General features: G+C 35.9%; 1 protein-coding gene across 7 annotated transcripts; it reads right to left on the bottom strand.

Moving 5' to 3' along the window:
• Positions 1-7,945: 7,945 nt before the first annotated feature.
• Positions 7,946-21,338, bottom strand: LOC103496907 (putative acyl-activating enzyme 19). Of its 7 annotated transcripts, none has more exons than XM_008458945.3 (17): positions 20,792-21,338; positions 19,961-20,440; positions 19,317-19,513; positions 18,952-19,149; positions 17,509-18,228; positions 16,662-17,380; positions 16,289-16,364; positions 16,068-16,154; positions 15,747-15,790; positions 15,039-15,147; positions 14,674-14,733; positions 13,529-13,613; positions 12,562-12,626; positions 12,212-12,271; positions 9,041-9,085; positions 8,668-8,777; positions 7,946-8,391 (listed from the first exon to the last, which is right to left on the bottom strand). In XM_008458945.3, exons 1-17 carry the CDS (start codon positions 21,093-21,095, stop codon positions 8,151-8,153), a joined length of 3,600 nt encoding a protein of 1,199 aa, XP_008457167.1. In that variant the 5' UTR covers positions 21,096-21,338; the 3' UTR covers positions 7,946-8,150. The 7 variants fall into 7 exon arrangements, 3 of the variants coding, with proteins under 3 accessions (XP_008457167.1, XP_008457168.1, XP_008457170.2); XR_007821223.1 differs by lacking the exon at positions 7,946-8,391 and adding an exon at positions 11,984-12,098 and having other exon boundaries at positions 8,673-8,777; XR_539273.3 differs by lacking the exon at positions 7,946-8,391 and adding an exon at positions 11,667-11,807 and having other exon boundaries at positions 8,674-8,777.
• Positions 21,339-22,335: the final 997 nt, after the last annotated feature.

Here is a 22,335-nt window from a genome sequence, read left to right as displayed (position 1 = left end):
AGAATTGTTCTATACATAGTGTAAATATTTTGTCGATTTGTTATATGTTTTAAAAAAGTCTCTTCTTTAAAAAACAAAAATGAATTTGAATCTTATACCAAACCGGCGGTGAGAGTATTTTTCTTTCCATCTACGACCAATGTCCGGCGACACATTTTAATTCCTTACCGCCCAACTCTTTCCTTTCCATCTACAAGATATCTTCCATTTAGTTTTTAGTTTAAATTTTCCTTCAAAAACTTCATTCTTAATAGGTTTCAATGAACAGATGAATCTTCCTCCCAAAAAAAAAAAAAAGAAAAGAAAAAAAAGAAAAAAAGGGAAAGACGGAACCCAATTATAAACCAAACTGGAAAGACAATATTAAAGAAAAGAGTTTAAATCCTTTTTGTTGTGGGCTTAGCAGTTGCCTAAGTTGCAATATATAGGTGTGCACCGCTGGAAGTTGCCGACAACGTCATAGGAAGTTGTCGTCCGATCCATGAAGAAATTAGCAGTTGTTGAAGTTCTAAATTTTTAGCTCTTCAACATAAAGATCCAAAAATCTTAAAAGATCTCTTTTTTCTATTTTTCATCTATTTAAACCTTCAAATATTTTAACCTTTGAATGAAATTTGACTAAGTAAACATTACGAATGGCCATTTAACAATACAATTGAGAAATGATTAAGTCAACTAACAATTAAATGGATGAAGAGACCAATTAGAATCATTATTCAAACTTGAAGAACTAAAAATGACAATTACGAAATCTAGTGTATTTTGCCTAAGATGGAAGTGATGGCTAGTTGTGTGTATTACTTTTCGGTTCATTTCAAAAGATAATGTTACGATGCATAATCAATTTCTATGTCACTTGTCGTTTCCCTTCTTATAGGATTAGAATCTGATAATGACATTTTTACTCGATCACTCTTTTTCTTTTATTTGTATATACCATAGTTTCTGACATAATTTTATGGTCTATAAATACATTTTATTTTGGTATATCAATTATATAACAAATATTTCATATTTTATATTTTAACCGATTGACATCCCCAATTTGGAGGAAAAAAATCAATGATATTATTTGTATATCAAATATGAAGTATATAATCTTAATACGGTATTTGAATTATACTTTATTACTGATTTCAAATGAATTTCGAACAAATCGTAAAAGTATATTATGAATCATTCATCTATCAACCTATCGTAAAAGTATATTTGTCCAAATATATTAATAATATTTCAACTCACAAGTTCAAAATTTAATTTAAAATGTAAGATTGGTGTATCAATACATCACATTCATTCAAAACAGTTACGAATGTAATGAATTGAACCATTATAGTTTGGTTATAATGTAATTGGTATCATAGCCCTTACTCAGATTGAAAAAGGGGTGGAACAACTGACTCAAGAAATGAGGGAGTACAACCAATAGAAGGAATGACGAGTCTGGTACTTCTGATGCATCGGGGCTAAAGAGGTAAGAAAAAATGGATGAAAGAAAATCTAAGTCAATGACTGAATAAGGGATGTCAGATCAAAGAAAATACAAGAAAGTCGGAGATGTCGATCTTTAATGGAGTGAATTTTAAGTCCTAGGTGTAAAACCCCAAAATTTATAAGAAACCTTTAAGACTTGTGAAATTTTGGTAAAGGAAAAAAGAAGTTTAAGTCAAATTTGGATATTAAAGTTAAGAAGTCAAGCAATTAAGCATAAGTGTGTTAGCAAGGTATTTGAAGTCTTTAGGTGTTTTAGTTTAGGCTTTTGATTGAAGAGGGGCAAGAAGGAAAGGAGAAAGAAAAATCTCAGACAATCTCGAGGTTTTGGAAACCCGAGATGGATAATAGAAAGGAAATTGTTAAGAAATCCCAGGCAGTCAAGTGGAACCTAGGCATGATTAATCTATTGAAGTATAATTTCAGGGCAAGAGACTGTTGGACCAAAACTCGGTGCTAGTTTGGTTGAGATTAGAAGAAGAGAAAGAAAATTAAGGACATCTTGGGCAATCTCGGGGTTGAGTTTGGTCGAGATTGAAGTTAAAGAAGGAAACTAAAGGATCTCAAGGCTAATCTCAAGTTGTGTTCAATCGAGACCGGAGGAAAGAAGGGTTTTATTGATAATCTCAAGATAATCTTGGACCACTTTAGGCCAAGATCATTAAAGTTAAGTGTTCAGTGGAGTTGGAATCCAAATGTTTAGACAAGGAAAAACTTAGAATTTCGGCAAGTAAGAGCTGACAGTTTAGGAGGAACTTAAAAAGTGACTAATCCAACTTATGATTAGTATAAATAAGACTTCACAAAAACCATTTGTACATTTACTAAAGTTACTTTTAAAAGATTAGAATTAAGTCTGTTTGAGGTAAAGTGATATCGGAGAAAGAAGGCAAGAGAGAACTTCAAGGAAGATTGTGGTCGTCAGAGCTGTGAGTGATAAAAAAATGATTTTAAGTGATTTGTTATCAAATGTTTAAAGAATGATTTAAGCATGTTTTATTATTTATTAAAAGAGTTTTGAACTTATTATTATTGTTAAGATTTGCAAGTATGTTTTTGTTTCTTGAAATAGAATTGTTTACTATTTTAGAAAGATGTTGCAAAAGCATAAGTTTGATGAGAAAAGTTTTAAGAAAGAAAACCATGTAGTTCTATACACCAAGTTCTCGATGGTCAATGTCCACATTTAGGGGTATGGGGCTTTGTCGACTACTTAATAAGCCAACCACTGCCGAGTTCAAGCAGGATAATATGAACAGAGCTCTGCTATCTTGACCGAGTTCAGGCATGATATATAGCCATAACCAAGTTATCAAGCATGATAGGTCGAGCTAGTACTATCGTGACCGAGTTTCCAGGGTATAGAGCTAACAGAGATCGGAAAGTAAAGTTTTATTTTAATAAGCAAAAGAGCTATTTACAAATAGAAAGAGTTATTTAAAGACAGAAAAAGTTTATCAAAGTGAAAGGTTTTAGGAATTTTATGATATGTATTTACCATTTCAGAAGCATGTTTTGTCAAACTGTCATTTACTAGGTCTGTTTGACTTAACCTTTCAAATGTTTTATCACTTTCTAGGTACAGATTGTGTATTCCCAAGTGTTAACCGTGTTGATGCTAAGCCAATCAACTAGAAAGAGTTGTTGAAGTATTTTAAGTTTATGTTTTTAAATTGTTGTAAAAGAGAGTCTGTACTGCAATTAATTGGAAGTTGTTATAAGTTTAATAAAGTGTTTGTTACTATTCCACTGCATTGTCTTTTTTCAAAGTTAAATTTGATGTTATAAGTGAAGGTTTTGTTTTCTCACTCACTAGACATTTGACGTGCTGTCTCATGGTGAGTTACATGTTGGGTGTCTGGCGACACACCCTCCTTAGATCGCATAGAGTGGTTTTGGGTCGGGGTGTCATACTAGGTGTATCAGGTGGAGCATTTCTTCAAAATAAATGACTTAGTCGACAATGAGAAGGTCAAGGTAGTCGCGGTAAACTTCAAGCAAGATGAAGTTAACTGGTTCCATTGAAGCAATAATTGAAAGAAGGTCACATTCTAGGGAGACTTGAAACAAAGGATGTTCGATCATTTTCAACCCACTAGGGAAGGAAGCTGAAGAGCGAGCTTGATCAGATTCAGCAAGATGGCTCGTACGAGGATTATTTGAAAAAATTCTTGAACTACTCAACTCCCTCGCCAAAAATGGTGGAGATCATTTTAATAGATCCCTTTGTGAAAGGGTTGGAACCAGAATTAAGGGCGGATGTGATAAGTTGTCACTCAAAAGATTTAGATGAGTGTATCAGAAAGGCCTAACTGGTGAACGACTGAATATAGCCCTAAAATTGACTTTGAATGATTTAAGGCTCTAGGGATCAATAGGAAGGAAGCCCAATTGGGAAAGGCCCATACGACCTAGACAGAAAAAACTGAAGTAAATGGGAATAAGGCCCAAATGAGGCAAATAACCATACCTACATGTGGTCATTTTGTGAGAAAAATACTATTGACTAAGAGACTTTCTGATAGTGAATTGAGATCGACAAAGGGTTGTGTTTTTGTTGCGATGACAAATGGTCTCGTGGACATTGATGCAAAGTGAGAGAGAATAGAGAGTTGATGTTGTGTATTACAAACAATGAAGTAGGAATCAAAGAAGAAGTGGAGATTGAGCCGAATGAAAACGAGATCATGGAACTAAAAACTATGGAGTTAGGTGATGATGAGGAGATTTCGTTCAGATCGTTACATGGGTTTTTCAAAAAAGTGACCATCAAATTGAAGGGGAAGATCAAGTGGTGATCTTGATTGACAGTGGAGCAACATATAACTGTGTACATTAAAAAATCATTCGAGAACTAGACCTACCGATGGTAGAAGGAACCAAGTTTGGAGTAATTATAGGAAATGGAATAGCCATATCTCGACAAGGCATATGCAGAAGAATGGAGCTGGTGCTAACTGAAGTAACCATCAAGACTGACTTTATTGCCACTAACCTAGGGCAGTTGGATATCATCCTAGGCATTCTTTGGCTTTGTTGGACAGGTTTCATGGGGGATACACTAGTCATCGAGATTGCTCCTATTTATGATGGAAAGTAAAACAATCATCCTCCGAGGGGATCCATCTCTAACCATAGGAAATGTTCTCCGAAGACGTTGACTAAATCATGGGAAGAGAGGAATTTTGGATATTGGGTTGAAGTACAAATCATGAAGAACGAAGGAAGTGATGAGACCGAAAGTGAAGCAAGTGAAAAAGGTAAAGAGGAAAGGTTGCCATTGATCTAAGCATTGCTACACCACTATAAGGATATTTTTGCTACCCATGTAAAGTTATCACCAAAACGCGCAATTGAGCATCGAATACTGACATTGGAAGGGCAGAAGCCGATTAGTCTGAGACCTTACAAATACGACACACACAGAAAGAAGAAACAAAAAATTGGTCATGAAGATGTTCAACACAAACATAATCATACCAAACCAGAGTCCTTACCGAAGTTCGATCCTTTTAGTTAAAAAAAGAAGATGGATGTTGGAGGTTCTGTGTAGATTATCGCAAATTGAACTGAGTCACTGTGGCCGACAAGTTTTTGATACCAATAATCCAAGAGTTACCTGACGAATTACAACGCGTCAGTTTTTTCCAAATTGGACCTCAAATCTATGTATCATAAGATATGAATGAGAGAAGAATACATTGAAAAGACAACTTTCCTCACTCAAGAGGGACATTACGAATTTCAGGTAATGCCATTTGGACTCACGAATGCACGGCCACCTTTCAATCGTTGATGAACTAGATATTTTGGTCCTTTTTACGCTGCTTTGTAATCGTTTCCTTTGATGATATTTTAGTATACCACTCGGACATAACAAAGCATGAGAAGCATTTGGGGGTAGTATTCAACACTCTGAACGATTATGAACTGTATGCCAACCGAAAAAATGTGTCATAGAACACCCCTAGATTCATTATCTGGGACACTAGATATTGAGTAAAGGAGTGAAGGCCAAAGAGGAGAAGGTTCAAGCAATGGTGAGTTGTGGCCCAAAAATGTAACAGAGTTAAGGGGTTTTCTGGGGTTAACGAGGTACTATAGAAAAATATGTTCGTATGGAGTGAAGAAGCAACTGTCGCTTTCAAAGCACTTAAGAGAGTAATGGTTTTAGTTCTGCTATTGGCTCTCCCTAGATTTACACTCCATTTTGTTATCAAAACTAATGCATCTAAGTTCGAATTGGGAGCAGTATCATTGTAGAATTTAAGACTAATGGCCTTCTTCAATTAGAAACTTTAAGCCTGTTCCCAAATTGAATCCATCTATGAAAGCGAACTCATGATGGTAGTATTATCAGTTCAGAAATGGAGGCACCACTTATTAGGAAGGAAGTTTACAGTAATCTCCGACTAGAAGGCACTCAAATTCCTAATAGAACAATGAGATGTACAACCCCAATTCTAAAAATGGTTGACTAAACTATTAGGATACGACTTTAAGATATTGTTCCAACCTGGACTTTAGAACAAAGCAATCGATGCCTTGTCTCGAATCCAACATTCAGCATAGCTCCATGTAATTAATGACAGCTTCAGGAACACTAGATGTGGAAACAGTAATGAAAGCAATATACAAGGATGAGGAACTACAAAGAATTATAGCAGTATTGAAGTTAGATATGAAGGGAAAACCAGGGTATGAGTGGAAGAATGACTAGCTGAGATATAAAGGAAGGTTAGTATTGCCTCGTTCATCATCTCTCATACCATCTCTTTTACACATCTTTCATGACTCAATCTTGGAAGGTCATTCCGATTTTTTAAGAACGTTCAAATGAATGAATGGTGAACTACATTGGGTAGGGATGAAATTGGACACGAAAAAGTATGTTGAGATCTGTGAAGTTGTCAAAGAAACAAAATAGAATCTCTTTCACCAGCTAGATTCCAACTCTATCATGGTAGTGGTGGATGGGTTGAGTAAATTTGGCCATTTCTTTCCTCTCAAGCATCCTTTCACAAATAAACAAGGGGCGAAGGTGTTCATCGAAAGGGTTGTGAGTAAACACGAAATTCCAAAGTCCCTCATTACTGATAAGGATCGAATATTTTTTAGTAACTTCTAAAAAGCTTTGTTTACAACCATGGAGACTGTATTGAAGAGAAGCACTGCGTTTAATCCGCAAACTGATTGGCAAACTGAACGAGTTAATAGATGTTTGGAAACTTATTTGAGGGGCTTTCGAAATGAGCAACCGGAAAAATGGAACAAGTGTATTTCTTGGATGAAACTTTGATATAACACCACTTTTTCATGGTTCCTAAAAAACTACACCATTCCAAGCTGTTTATGGAAGACCCCTACCCTCAATCATTTCGTATGGAGAAAGGAAAACAGTGAATAACAATGCTAATCAACTATTGATGGAGAGAGATTTAATAATTAATGCTTTGAAAGAAAACTTGGTGTTGGCCCATAATAGGATGAAAACACAAGCAAACTTGCATTGGAAGGAACTTACTTTCCAAGTGAGGATAAGGTATACTTGAAATTAAGGCCACGTCGACGGAGGTCTCTAGCAAGCAAAAAAAAAAAAAAAAAAAAAAAAAAAAAAAGAATGAGAAACTTTCCCTTAAATTTTATGGACCCTATTAGGTCATGGAAAGAATTGGAGAAATGACGTATTGTTAGAATTACCACAGAGAGCATGTGTCCATGATGTTTTTCATGTGTCTCAGCTAAAGCTAAAATTGGGTCAAACATAAAAGGTCCAACACTTTCCCCCTATACTAACCAAAGAGTTTGAATTGCAGTTGAGCCTAAAAGCCGTTATGTGGATCAAATGGAATAGAAAAATAGCAACAAACGAGTGGCTGGTCAAGAGGAAGGTGTTGTCGGATAGCGAAGCTATGTCTGGTACACTATGAATCAACAATACCATACATTTCACCTTGAGAACAAGGTGAGTTTCAAGCTAAGCGAAAATGTTAACCCTCAATGTTACACATATACAAGAGAAGGGGCAGAAAAGGGAGTTGACATGAATATGGTATTTCGAGGAGTTGAAGAGAAAGGAAACACTACTTGAGGGCCCACTGAACTTGGGTATTTATATGGAATGTTTTGGGATTGATGTTTTAAGTTTTGTTTTTAGTGAAAGCTATTGAAAGCTTTATTAGGAGATGTTTACAACCTTCCCAAAAGAACTGGTTTATTGTCTTCTTACTTTCATTTAGCGTCATCTAAGTTTCATATATATATATATTGCTAGACATTTTGGCTATCTCTGTTTAGCCTTGTTAGGATTTTTTTCATTTTTCAGGGAAGGAATCTTAACATATTCATTATGTCCACCAATAATAATAAATGCAGAAAAATTAATAAATTGATAAATATGATTTATGAAGGATAGATTTGGTAAATCAAATGAATAACTAATAAAAACGATAAATGAATGAAAATTTTAGTACATCAATTATATAACTTATATAATATTGATATACATGTAGATACACTAATAAGGGTAAATTTTAGAATAATAAAAACATAAATCAGCCATGTAAATAAGAGACTGAAGACTCAACCATCTTCCTAAGTTTGGTCTCATTTCTTCCATGAACAGTCTCAACAAGAGAAAAATGGCAAAATATTAGTCACTATGTACCACTATTTCTTTTGGTGTTAAGGTTATCAATCCCAACACAGTGCACATAATCATCCCGGCAACCGACAAAAACGAGTCCACCTATCATAACAGGTGAGGAAAATATGTCTTCTTCAAGATCTAACCTACCAAATTCTTCCACATTTGTGTTCTGGTAATTTCCCTCCTGTGTTGCATTCAACTTTACTCGAAGCAGATGTACGGATCCAGCACTGGAGCAAACACAAATCAACCTGAAAAAGGAAAAAAGCATTTGTTTCTGTTCTTCATCTTCATCCATTTTACAAATAATTGAATGTGTGTGTGTGTGTAGAATATGAATGCCTGGACGAGCTTTGCCTCAACAATTCTAATAAAACAATCATTTTATGCTACTATATTTCGTTTACAAATAAACTGCAAGATATTAAATTTTAAATAAGTGGCTAACATGGCTTAAACACATTACTATCTCATTAATGAGTTAAAATAATATATTCGAGCTATGTTTCCTACATTACTTTTCATACCTGTCCGAGGAGATGGAAGTTTCAGGTACAAGTTGCAGATGCTCATCAACACAAGCAGATGCAGTTATTGAATTGCCAATGTTGTACTCCCACACTAAATCTCCACTTTCCTGAGTAGATCCCAACAAAAAACACATGATTTCAAAATTAGAGTACTCCAAGTAGTACAATGACTCAATGAGGGAGAGTCAGGGGAGGGAGGGCTCTCAAATATTTTCCCAATCATTGAATCCTTTACATTTCCCAACATTAATGTGGTTCCCATCAAGACATTGTACTATAGTTTTACTGGAGGGACATTTAGAGGACTGTGCCAGAGAGAAGTACCAAAAACTTACGTAAATAAGATTAAAAAAATTACAACGGTGTTTACCAGTTCAAAAGAATAAATGCTTCCATTTCTGGAACATATGAGAACCTGAAACACAAGATTTATAATAAGAATAATTCTCCAAAAGAGAGCATAGGGTTGTGTTAGGATCCTCCTAAAAAGGATTATCTCAAGAACAAAGGAGAAACTCAAGAACACTTAAAGAACAATCAAATATGAAATATATACTAAAAGATCATAAGAACAAGAAACAAAGTAACCCTAGCCTTTTTGAGAGCGCTAGACTCTCCCAAGGTTCCATTACAAGGAAATCTTTCTACAGAGTCCTCACACCTATCTCGATCAAACTTACTAACTATTTACTAATATGCCCTCACTAATAACCATCTTTCATTTTCTACTAATAATCCACTATTTTCCTATCTAGGGTCCTTACATTACTCCGCCCTTCAAAGCCACCTTGTCCTCAAGGTGTGCCTACAAAATTCGAACTTTAAACTCTCATCCTGACCCCTGCCTTCTTGGAAGAAATTTCCTGCAGTTTAGCCTTGAAATTCCATTGGGTTGAAATGATTTCAGTTGCATCCAACCCCTTAGACGGCCCCAGAATCCAAGAACTCCCCCAATCTTCATTCTTCTCACACGGCAAGTGACCCCAATTAACCAGCTGTAATTCCCTAAGCCTATTTCCATGCCACTTGTATTGGCATTTTAATTTGAAGCTCTTCTTCTCTGATGGGCTAAACTCAAAGTCAACTTTATGATCCCATCCCCAATTCAATTTCATGGCCCATACACCATCTTCCCTAGAATTACCAGTGAGATTCAGGCAACTTCAGTCCATTTTCAACCCTTTTCTGCCACTCTAACAAATGGGTCTTAATGAATTTAGCACATTCAAGCCCATTAATTCCCTTTCTTCTTTCTTTATGAAGGCTGTATTTGTTTGTTTTCAGCATCTCATGTCTGACCCACCACCCAAATTCCAATAGGGATTCAACTTCCTTAGATAAAGCCGTCAACTTCTTTTCCTTTGAGATATAATGGGCCTCATCCATCAATTTTGCACTCAGCCCATAAAGCAACTTTTTGGCCCACTTGTAATTAGATTCTTTTCCCAATCGCTGTTCCACGAGATATGATTTAACTATTCTCATCCCTCGTGTCAATCCTTCTCACAGCCTCCAACTTGTTATTTCAGCCATTTCTTAGAAATTTGAACCCCAACTTCTCCATGTAGGCCAAGTCCATTTGAGGAAATCTGGGCCTTTCCATTTAGTTTCAGCCTATTAAATAAACCCAAATTGCCGCTACGGCTGTCTCTAATTCCTGGCCCCACCTTCTAACACTTCACATGGATCGGAGAATTTTTTCCTTCTTCGTGAAAACTTCCCCCTCCTTTCTGAGCTTTCTTCTTTCTCCGCAGCTGCTCAACTTCCTCTGCAAATTTCAAAACATCCTTCCGGGAGATTTCCGGTCTCACTTGCGGCTTCGTCACTATCCGCGTTTCGAAAAACTCCATTCGTGCCTTAAATTGACTACCGCCAACGCACCGTCTCCATCTCCTCTTCCCGCAATTGGACTTTACAGAAACCAATCTTCTTCTTTCTCCGGCCACCAATGACAGTCTCAGTTTCTTTCCTCCGCCACGGCTTCTGTTCTCACCACCTCGATTTTCCGTCATGACCCAAAACGATTTCATTCGCCAGTCTCTTCGTGATCCCTCTGCTAATTCCAGCACCACTTTCTTCCTCGTCGTCACCCCTTCTATCTTTGACGATCTTGACTGTCGAGATTCATTCGTTCATCTTATTCGTTGTATAACTTCCTCGTCCCTTCCCTAATTTGATATAGCTCGAAAGCCACAAAAGAACCACAAATAAAGTATCGTATCTCAAGAAACTCGTGGCCCATGTATACGATCAACCTCCCAACGCCACCACTCCAACGAGCCGTTTCTTCTATTTTCATCGATCGTATCCTGATCGACTTGTTCCACATAGGTATTGTTTGACTCTTCTTTTTGTTTCCTTCACTACCACTAACCGTCAATGATAGTTTCCTCAGTCGTTTCTTTGTCTCTCGACCTCCTCCCCTTCTTGTCAATATTGTTCGTTTCCTCTCCCATGCTTCTGCCTCCTTTGTTCGGCATTTCCATTTCCACCAATTATTTGTCTCTGACCACCTCACCCTTCGTTGTCGGCCATGGGAATGCATGATTAGATTTGGCTTCCTCTTCCCTCCATCCTTTTCATGGTCATTCTCCGATTCCTTCAAGTCAACAGGTTGCTGATATTTTCACCAAGGGGCTTCAACTCAAACAAAGCTTTGACTCATGTGGTAGCAAGTTGGGCCTTATTAACATTTACGTCCCAACTTGATTAGTGGACTTTAAGCCCAAGGAAAAATTAACACTAATATTCTTTCCTTTTTTACATTAAGCTTGTTGTCTATTTACTTTTCCCCATTGTATCTTTTGGTAATATGAGAAAATAATAATAAAGCCAAATCATGGTTTTTCTCCCGGTTCTTGAGTTTCCACGTAACTCGGTGTCATATTTTCTTTTACCGTTTTAAATATTTATATCACGCATAAATTTTCAACGATAAATAGCCCAAAGCAGATCAAAATTTAATAGCAGACTCCCTCTCAAAAGATTGGTCGAACCTCTGCCGATCAAAATTCCCCCAGTTTTCCATCATCTTCAACCTCCGGGTCTTTTCTTTGAAGGACTCTAAGTGAGAACTTAGTTTACTTCTATGAAAAGAGAGAGAGTCCACCTCCATAGCGTTTCAAGTCATAAACAGCCTACATCAGAGCCAAAGGGAACAAAAGAATGCAATCGGTGGATCAACTCGTTTCTTGCTTTACACGTTTATTTCTTACACATTCACAATTGTATGGAAATTTGAAAGTTTGAAATCTCTTTTATTCTTAATATAAATACAATTATTCTTCATCCGATTCTATCCATGTCTACTTACCCTTCTATCATGTGCAACTAAATTCTCAAGGATCGTAGAGCAATTACATATTCAGAGATAGAGAATGAAAGAAAATGATCATAGGTTTCTAACCCAGAGCACGATACATGGTGTGCTGCAGAAAATAAAAATGAAAATAAAAGCTAGATAAAGAGGAATAGACAAAATAAAAACATGGGGCGTTGACTATATTAAATTAAAACTTACGAGAATACTGTAAAAATGTACCTGCGAAGGAATGGAAGTAGATATGCAGGGTCCAGCAAATATAGGGCCTCCAGTTTTACTCTGAATGAGTTATGAGATAGTTTTGTTTATGAGCATAGAATGAAGAATTTTACACAAAATTTACAATACACAAAAAGAAAATGAATATAAGTGCTGGACTTCATAGTAAATTATTAAAAGTTGGTGATAGTTTTGTAATTGCAAATTAGGAACTTAATTTCTCCTTTATTTTGTAATTTGATTTAGGTTAGGCTATTCCCTTTTACTAGTACACTTGGTTTCCCTTGTGTATACGTGTGAGTTGATTACTTTCGGGAATTAGAAAATTTCAGTAACGGTAAAAATTGTACCTTCCATGAAACAGATCCCCTTGAATCCAACGCAACAACATGACCATCCACCAGGCAACAAATAACTGCGAATAAAACGATGGTGTGAGCAAGCCTGTATCCACCAATATCATAAATCCATGGTTCAAAACATGGAGATCTTTCATTTTTTGGTTCTCGCCTGACTGACAAATCTTGGATACAGAAAACCACTGAGGCAGTAGAAGTTTCTAAATTCAGCAAACTCTTGATCAAGTACAAGCAACTTTTATTTAGTTTGACAACATAAGAAGTTGGAAATTCAGAACTATAATCTTTAGATTGAAAATATATGCCTTAACCGGTTGAGTTAAGGTTGTTGTTCAAGGGACTATGAATTGGGAGCTTAGTGACTAAACACTAGCAGATTTAGCAAATGAAGAAAACTAGATGGGAAATGCAGCTTGGGTATCGATTCATACTTGTTAGAGAAACTTAAGGAAAAGCTAGGAGTGAATTAACTTATCTATGAGAATAGCACAAAAAAAAAAAAGGGAGTCTGAAGAAGATTTATTGAAATACACGAGGACAAAATAATGTAACCAAGTTTCCTTTTCTTTTGGAAAGTTAAACTAATGCCTTAAAAAATTTATAGAAAGATAGATACCTTAGAGACAAAAGAACAAGAAAAACAAAAACAAAACTTTAGAAAGTAATATCTAATAAAAGAAAAATTGCAGTAAGGCATCAAAGCTAAAGAGCATCGCTAACTTTGGATTGCAAGTCAAGCATTTGTTCCATACTTTAAAACTTTAAGACTAATTTGTCTACTGCCTTAAAACTACTCAAAATGGGCCAAAGTTTCCTCATTCAGAACCTCTAACGTTTTTCTGACATCCAAATTTTTCCAAAATTCCCAGGTACTATATTCTTCTGTCTACACAAATTTATAGTACATGAAGGAAAGAGCGCTTAGAAAACAACACAAAATAAGAACATAGAGAAATACCATTTCTAGTAAATGGATCAATTGCAAGGGACCCAAAGACTGGCGCTTCTAGATCATAATGCCACAAAGAATGGAAAGGGAAATCCTGCGGTAATTAAGATAAGGAAATAGTCAATAAAAAATTGCATGGTTTGGAATTTTACCATGAAAAGTATATTGGAGACTTCAATAACATTTTAGGAATAATAAAAATACTGACAATGCAGATGTAGGATTCGGAGGACGTTATTAGGTAGCCTAACGTTCATTTGTTAAACAATTGTTAGATGATATATAATTAAATTTACCTTCACCCAAAAGCTTAAACTTATAGGTGAATGCAAATTTAATATACTATCTAACACTCCTCTTCACTTGTGAGCTCAAAATATGAAGACCCAACAAGAAGAAATGAATATTAATTGGAGGAGGAAACAACAATGCAAGGGTTTAAACAAAGGACCTTCTGACTCTAATACCATCTTCAATCACCGATTGCTCCAAAAGCTTAAACTGAAGGATGAAGGGTGAAGAAAAATGAATTTAATATTATATCACTTAACAACAACTAACGTCTAGCTAACGACAAAAACTCAGATAGTTAGTTTGAGTTTCGGGACCAAAATGAAAAGGTCTTGGACATTTAAGGACAAATATATATTTTGGAAGTCCAAAAATCTAAATGAAATAGTCCCAACAGTTCAAGGATTTAAACCTAATTTTAGTTTTTCCTCCCCATCATATTCTTCTCGTATCTAATGCATAGGTTCTCATGTAATCCCAACTTTCGATGGGTTAGGAAATGTGGTGGGAAAGGTGTTAGGAATATAGATGGTAACGAGAGTGACTAGTTCCTGATGTCATGGTAATTGTCTCACCATCCCCGAGTCAGTGTTAAGTTAACTAGATCTACAAAAGATCATTTCTCCTAACTAGATCTACAATAAGTCCAGACTAAAATTAAAATAGCCTCAACAGGTAATAGCTGAAGATCCCACCACCCATTGTCTCTATAGATTTCCTGAAGCAGACGCATAATTACAAAAGATAAAACTATTTTTGTAGTTATTTCTCATCTGCCAAGTTCCCAAGCCAGATTCATCATTAGAGGGATTCTTTTTTTCCATGATTGGAAGGAATCAACATATAATAGTACTTGTCATTGCCTTTATCAATAGAGCACTTATTCGTCCACTGGTTGAAGCCACATAAAGTCTATGTTGAACCTACACAAAGAAGAAAGCTACATTTAAATTTTGACTGAAGTTACAATTGTAAAAAATTTCAGGACTCCTAATCTATTGCAGCTTTATTTTTGCTGAAGTAACCTAATGATCCTCCTCTACAAAGCTGGTCCTTCGTGCATAAATAATATCCACGATCATTTACTAAAGCTCTCATTTGAAAATAAGGAGCAGGATAACTTTTTTAAAAAAAAGTAAAGAAAAGGTAGCTGAAAAATAATATTGAATTCACTATAGATCATCAATCAGGAAAGTACTGGAAAAAGAAAATGACTGACAGAGTTTACCACATCAATTGCAGGTGATCCATATAAGCTTCCTCCACATGGAAGTTTATAAACACAAGAATGCCTCACGTAGTCAAGTGCATATAAGTTATGGTCATATGATCCACACCTACAATAAAATTTAAAATCTTAAGCTAAAAAGATTCTTTGGCATGAAATAATGTAAACAGTTAATACTATATTTCCTTTTTTCAATTAGTGGATTAATGAAAGTTTCCCTCAAACCAACATGTTTTTAATAATTTTTTGTTTACAATAATTTTAAAGTCAAGTTAGTGTCCAACATCAGATTTGAATGGAAAAAACAACCATGATGGCTGATGGCGGATCTATAAATTTTATATAAGGTGACACTATATAATAAACACACTAAAAGTTGAAATTTGAAAAATGCAGGAATCAAAGCTATGACCTGATGGTTGTGAGAGTGGGGGCACAACCACTACGCTACAACCATACTTTGTTTAAAATAAAGCATTATTTAATATATATTATAATTTAACACTTCAAAATTAATATTAAAATACAAAAACCGAAAATGTGAGGAGGCGCACGTGCCCTCCGCTAGCCCCTACGTAAATCTGCCGGTGATGATCACTGAGCGACTGATATAAACTACACGTCATCTTTTAAAAAGAACAACAACCAACCACCCTAGTAGAGGAGAATGAACTATCAGTTGGGTGAAATGTAGAAGTAAAACCATACCAGATCAAATTTCTATCTGGGTCAACCACTGGCTGCGACTTTACCTTCATGTTGAAAAGGAAATCTTTATTAACTAGGAAAAGCTGATAAGTAAAACATGTTTTAAGTATTGGCCCTTTGGCAGGTGACCTCAAATATGAGATTATAAGCAATTTTACTCCCTTTCTTTGACATACAGTGCTAGTGCTCTGGTACGAATTAAACCAACATAAATCGAAAAGGTATGTGGTAGACGCAATTCTTATTCCCCTTTTAATATGTTCGGCAGAACTGCCGTACTTTATCATTGATCAGTTTGTCAACGCAAACGAATTCCCTTACCTCACCAGACGTTTGGAATGTCCATTGGATAACGCCAGTGGAAAACTCGAGAAAATATATCTTCCCTTTGTAGCATCCTACAACAACCTAAAAAGTTTCCAAGAACACGTAAATAAATATATACACATTTCTTTTCCAAGATTGAAATAGTAATAAATAAATAAATAAATAAATAAATATAAAATAAAAACTTGATTGAATATTATGCCTAAAGGCCGCACCTGAGAGAAGTCCCCAACAATTGCTGCGGAACATTCAATTCTTCCTTCTAGCCTTATCTCCCAATGAAGAGAAGCACTATGGAAAGTTATGCAATAAAAGTATAAATTTGGTAAATCCAATAAAAATGTACTAACTACAGAGATCGCACTTTTTCATAAAAGGAAATTAGGAATTTTCATTGAAAATAAGAAGAGAAAAGCTTAGCTATGTACATTTCCATCCCAAAACAAAAATAAATACATATGGTGAGAGGGGGACAGAGATAAAAGCTCATCGAGGAAAATCTCAAAGACAAAGTAGAAGGAATACTCTGACTAACTACATAAAAGTAAATAGTAAATACACATGTTCTGATTCCTTAATGCTGCTTACTTTTTTGCATCCACGCAGACAAACTTATGTGAGTGAGAACCAATAAACAAGTAGATATTGGGGTGTTTAAACACAAGAAGTGGTGAAGCATCCACGCAAGATTCCATATGAACTTGCCATAGTTTTTTCATTGAACCAATTTCACCTCTTGGGGACTTTACTGACAAAGTTCCTGCACATTCATTATCACCAATATACTTGTGTTCATACACAACCTTGTTGCATCGACTGAATGCACATGATACAGATGTTAAAGGAGAATTCCACAGGTGTCCACCAACTTGACTTATATCTTCCAAATTGATAGAATGGTCAGAAACCACCTTACAGTGCTTCGACAATAACGAATTGTTATTCCTTGGTACAACTGCCCTTGAAAAACCACCATTTGGTTGAACTTGTTTCCTTTTTCCAGAACTCCCACCCTCTTTAAGATCAAAATGGTTCAGAAACTCAGAATCATTCAAAGAATATTTGTTCCACCTATCAGTTTTCAGGTTCCTTCTTGAGTCAGCATCCCCATTGATACCTATGATATCCAATCCTTTTTTCTCTAGAATAACCGTAAGAAGCTTAGCTGGACTTGGATAGTGATACAGCCATCTCATATCAACCCCTAATCTATGTGAAACAAGTGCAGCAGTTATAGAGTTACCACCCATTGTAAAGAAGTCATCATCACTGGAGATCTCTTCAACCATTAAAGCATCGGAAAAGGCCTGCAAAACAAGAGAATGGATGCTGAAAAAAGTGTGCATTATTTGAAGATTGTACTCCGTTGTCCATTTCAGAAGCTGCTATAAATGAAGCAACAAAGCTGGAAATATTAAGATGGTGGGGGTCACACCTTTTTTATGATTTGAAGGAATTCATTTGCCCAAGTTTCATCAATACTTTCATGCACATGCTCCCAAAGAGGTCTTGAATGCATCAAGATCTCATAGTCAACTTTTCCACTGGTTGTCTTAGGAATTGAGTCAATGAAGAAAAAGCTATTTGGAATCATAGCCAATGAAACTTTTTCCACCATCCAACTTCTGACAGGGGATCTGAATACTTCACTTTTCATGTTATCTTTTAAAACTAGAAACGCCACTAGATACTCAAGTTCCCAATCACTTTTCCTGGAAACAACAGCTGCATCTACTACATCCGGATGTTCCCTTAAAGCATCCTCAATCTCTTCTAAAGAAATACGTTGCCCATTAACTTTGATAATACGATCTTTTCTCCCCAAGAACACCAAGTCACCACTTCGAAGCTGTTGGACAAAATCACCAGTCCTGATATAAATCTGACTACAGTTCACATTGAATGAACCTTCATGAATAAAGTCCTGAGAAAACTTAATACCATCCAAAGGGAGAAAAATAGAATCTGAATAATATCCACTGCATACACAGGGACCACCAACACATAGTTCTCCCTGGTTCAGTGCATCATTGTCACCAACAACCACAACATCACAGTGAGAAATCGGCACACCAATTGGAATGGTATTGATTGCATCTGTCTCCAAAATCATTGGCATTTTCTTGCAATCGAAATATGTACAATCACCAGATACCTTTTTGTTCAGAAAATTGAGATACTAAGTTATTGGTTAATAGATATGAACGATAGGACAATAGATGGCTCAACATGTTCGAGATCACTGAATTAGAGTACAAAGTACAAGCGAATAGCGGTGCCTTTAATCACCATCTTGACATAAATCTAAATTATGAAACTCATACCATGTATGAAAAAGGTGTTGCAATTTCAACGTTAAAAAAACAAAAAGGATTTCAAGACTTTTCGTGAGTTGCTATCCGAAAAAGATTTCATTGTTGAAAAGTCTCAAGGATCATAAGATACACCCTATGATCAAGCTTCTTATATTCAATAGCCATCCTAACATATCTAGATACAATCTATTTAACACATCCCACAGCATGGTTGCTTGTAACTCCTTAGAACTCAACAAGACAGTTATACAACCTATAGAACAGATCCTGTTCAAATAAGGTCGCTGGTTGCTTGTAACCCTACCACCATTCCCTACCCTAAAGCAGGAAGACAGCACTACGTCCAACAAAAGTTAAGGACGATGAGAGCAGCAGAGATGGAACTAAAAGAGAAACAAGTCCAAGCCTCTTTCCATCTATTATTCAGTCACAGATTAGCATTAAATAGACCAATATTGCAGACAAAAAAAAAACAGGAAAATGAAACCATTCCAATATGAAAAACTGGGAATGTTTTTGCATAAATCAAGTGCAAAAAATGTTGGTAAGTATTGAATCCTAACCTCCGTACTACCATACAAATTCAAAATAGTGGTTTCTGGTAATAGCTTGACAAGTGCATCCCATAGCTGTATTGGCAGAGTTTCACCACTCAGAATTAACAATCTCAGGGAACATTTGACCCCACAGAGTCTTTGCAATGCAGGAAGGAGCGTCCTCATTAGTGATGGAACAGCAGTAAGTTTATTAATAGAATATGCCTTCACAGAAAGAGATTATATTTGGTCATCCATTAAATAAGAACGTAACACAATATTAGTTGATATCAACTGTACAGAGTCGCAATGGCAGAATGTACAGATCCTACATGAAACATCCTAATGTAGAAAGCAGAACTCAAAACCAAAAGCGTTCCTACTAAGCCTACCTGAATAAAATTGACAACAGAACATAAATTTTCTTTCAGCTCTTTCATTGGAGGTATAACCAAGACAGAAGATGTTAATATGGCACTAAGAAATTCTTGAATGTGATCGATAAAGCTAATTGATGTCTTGAATAATAGAAGTTCCTCTCTGCTTGAAGGAAAATTTTCTTGCATCCATTGAAAGCGATTTAGAAGACCTACAAAAGTTAAACTATTTTATTAAAGAAACCGCACTCTGGTATATTTTGTTGGTATTATGAAGAATGGAGAAGCCACTGATCTTACTTATAAGTTGTATATTATACTCACATGAGAAAGAAGGTTTAAAAAAATGGATTCTTTTAATATAGAAATGAAATATATTTTTAAAAAGGAGAAAAAAACCCATTGTGGCAACAAAGCCCCACCAAGAAAACACTGTCATACATAGCACCTCCAACCAGGATTGATTAAAATAACACCTTAATTGTGAAGGGGACGGATAAAGAACTTAGTTATGAATTGAAGTAATTTTTATAAGTCCATTGGTTTTCAAGAATCTGTCATTATCAACATTTTATTGTTAAATCCATCAAAGTTTTCATAAAATTGAGATCTCTACATTCCCATTGGTATCGATATCTTAATCCTCCATAACACCATACCTTGTTCAGTGCCACATATGCCTTTAGGCTTTCCAGTAGATCCAGATGTATACATAACGTAACAAAATAATCTCGCTTTCTCATCCTCACAAGGAAAAACTAAATCAACTGCACTATTATGCTCTCGAACAGAACTTTCTTCCATAGTAAAACAAAGGGTTGAATAACCACTGATTTCCTCGAGCCAACGAAATCCCTCAGTCACATGATAGCCATCTTCACAAAATGAAGACCCAGAGTAGATAATAAGATCAATTTTCGACGAAGAAACAACTGACAGAATCCTCCTTTTAGGCCATGCAGGATCTAACGGCATAAAAGCCCCTCCACATCTCAGTACAGAAAGAACAGAAATTATGTATTCAACTGAAGGAGGCATATATATTCCAAATATTTTCGGTATATTGCAGGTCTCAAGCTCAGTTGATGCTTCAGACAATTCATTAGCCACTGGACTAGTCTTTGCCGGCTGATCATTCGCTGAAAAATTGTAGAGATTAATTTCTATGTTAATAAGAGCGCCCCATTGAGTAATTCGCATATTAGCGGGAAAACACTACACTGTTTTACAGAATTGCAGGTTCAAAAACGAAGTCTAGCTTCTGAGTCGTCATCAAATTGATTATCCACTAATATTGCAGCCAACCTTAGAGCTTTCTTGCCAAACAGATAAACAATTGAAATTGGCAGCCCCTCGACAATATAGATGCGGAATACCAGATTATTCAAATTTCAGTCGAACAAAGTGTACTGTGTGAGTCATAAACTCTTAACGGAGAAGATGATTACGAGAGAATTAAAATCAAAATTCATTAGAATTGAAGAAATGACCTGGGCGAGGAGCAGTAGGCGCGTTTAATTGAGGACGACGAAGGGTTGCAAGAAGGCGGGAGCTGAGAGAATCAACGGAGGCCAACAGCTGCGAGTAAGTGAAGCACCGGTCGCCTTCGTACATGGGAGGAAAATCGGATGTGGCGCGCCCCTGGAAGAAATCATCAGCTTCGCCGACTCCGCCGCCGTGTAGCTGGCGGAAAAGTTGAACTCCACCGGAGGCATGAATTACAGCTATTTTTCCAGGATGAGATAGTGCAACCCTTTGAAACTCGTGAGATATGCAGCAAAGAGGCTGCTTCATAGCGTCTTTCGCTGAACTTCAACCATTAGAGATACTGGAAATGGAAAGGTTTGCTCATATCCGCCATTGCTGCTTGATTCTCGAACCTTGGAATTGGATTTCCTAATTTTAAAATTTATGAGTTTAGGTGTTTTTATTTTATCAATTGTTTTAAAATTTCCTTAAAGGAATACAACTTTGCACTCAAAACCAAATGGTATCCTCACCCCCGATTGTATCTATAAATAAAAAATTAAATCCTCTTTTGTTGTTACCTAATGAATTCTACGTTGCTCTCTAAATTAGTTTTAATACCAAAGTTTTGAAGAGAGCCTTATTCAGTTCCTCTTCCCAAGTAAATGAGTTAATGAATGGTGTTAGTTAAATTGATAAATAATTATAAATATTTTATTAGTTTATTTCATTTCTCCACCTTTTATATTTTTCACTTTTAGATTTTTTTTTAGAGTAATTCAACCTTTCATGGAGAAAAAACAAATGTTAATACCATCGAGTTAAACGCAGAGTATTCCTTTTCACTATAACCTAAGAGACCAAATATTGATTGTATTATCTTCCACAAGGCAATATCATTACTTGGGAAGAGATGCAACACCGATTTTTAAATAAATTCTTCCCTGCATCGCAAGCTACTACTGCACGAAAAGAGATTTATGGAATCTTGCAAAACGATGGCGAGCTATGGATATTGGGAAAGGTATAAAAGGTTATGTGCTAAATTTTCTTATCATCAAGTTTTTTATCATATGTTAATACAATATTTTTATGAGGGACTGTTGACTAATGACAAAAAGAGCATCGATGTAGCAGTTGGTTGCTCTTTAAAAAACAAGATTTTGTGGGGTTGTTTTAGTGTTTTGATGTAGATATGGATGGTGGATTTGTTATTTTAATAATCCCATTGCAAACCTCTCTTCGTAGAATCAATAGGATAAAACTATCCATGCAAGATGGGGCACGCAATGGTTAACGTGCCTCTCATCTGCTTAATATTGAGTTGGTGTGTCATTGAGGTTTTATATCTGTGACTACGCTATGCGGCTACCATGATTCTCGCATGCACTATGCTCGATGTGTCTCTAAGGGAGGATCGTGCAATAAAAGGTACACATTCTTTCCACACTAACTACTTAGTCTGCATTGAGTACAAGTTTTTCTGTTGCTTACCCAAGTGTAACAAAGCAAGAGGTTTCATGGGTAAGTCAGGATCGAACACAGGAAATTTCTATCGAGCTTAGCT

The sequence above is a fragment of the Cucumis melo genome, chromosome 5 (genome assembly GCF_025177605.1).
Source record: "Cucumis melo cultivar AY chromosome 5, USDA_Cmelo_AY_1.0, whole genome shotgun sequence".
NCBI lineage: Eukaryota > Viridiplantae > Streptophyta > Magnoliopsida > Cucurbitales > Cucurbitaceae > Cucumis > Cucumis melo.
Note: the sequence above shows the minus strand (reverse complement) of the source record. Positions and strands in the feature narration are given on the sequence as shown.

Excerpts from the sequence above, each read along its gene's own strand:
- LOC103496907 (XM_008458945.3), bottom strand. The coding sequence starts at position 21,095 with ATGAAGCAGCCTCTTTGCTGCATATCTCACGAGTTTCAAAGGGTTGCA. Across the intron at positions 19,150-19,316 it reads CTGTTGTCAATTTTATTCAG|GCATATTCTATTAATAAACT; the intron begins GTAGGCTTAGTA and ends CTTTCTGTGAAG. Across the intron at positions 12,272-12,561 it reads GGGGATCTGTTTCATGGAAG|AGTAAAACTGGAGGCCCTAT; the intron begins GTACAATTTTTA and ends TAACTCATTCAG.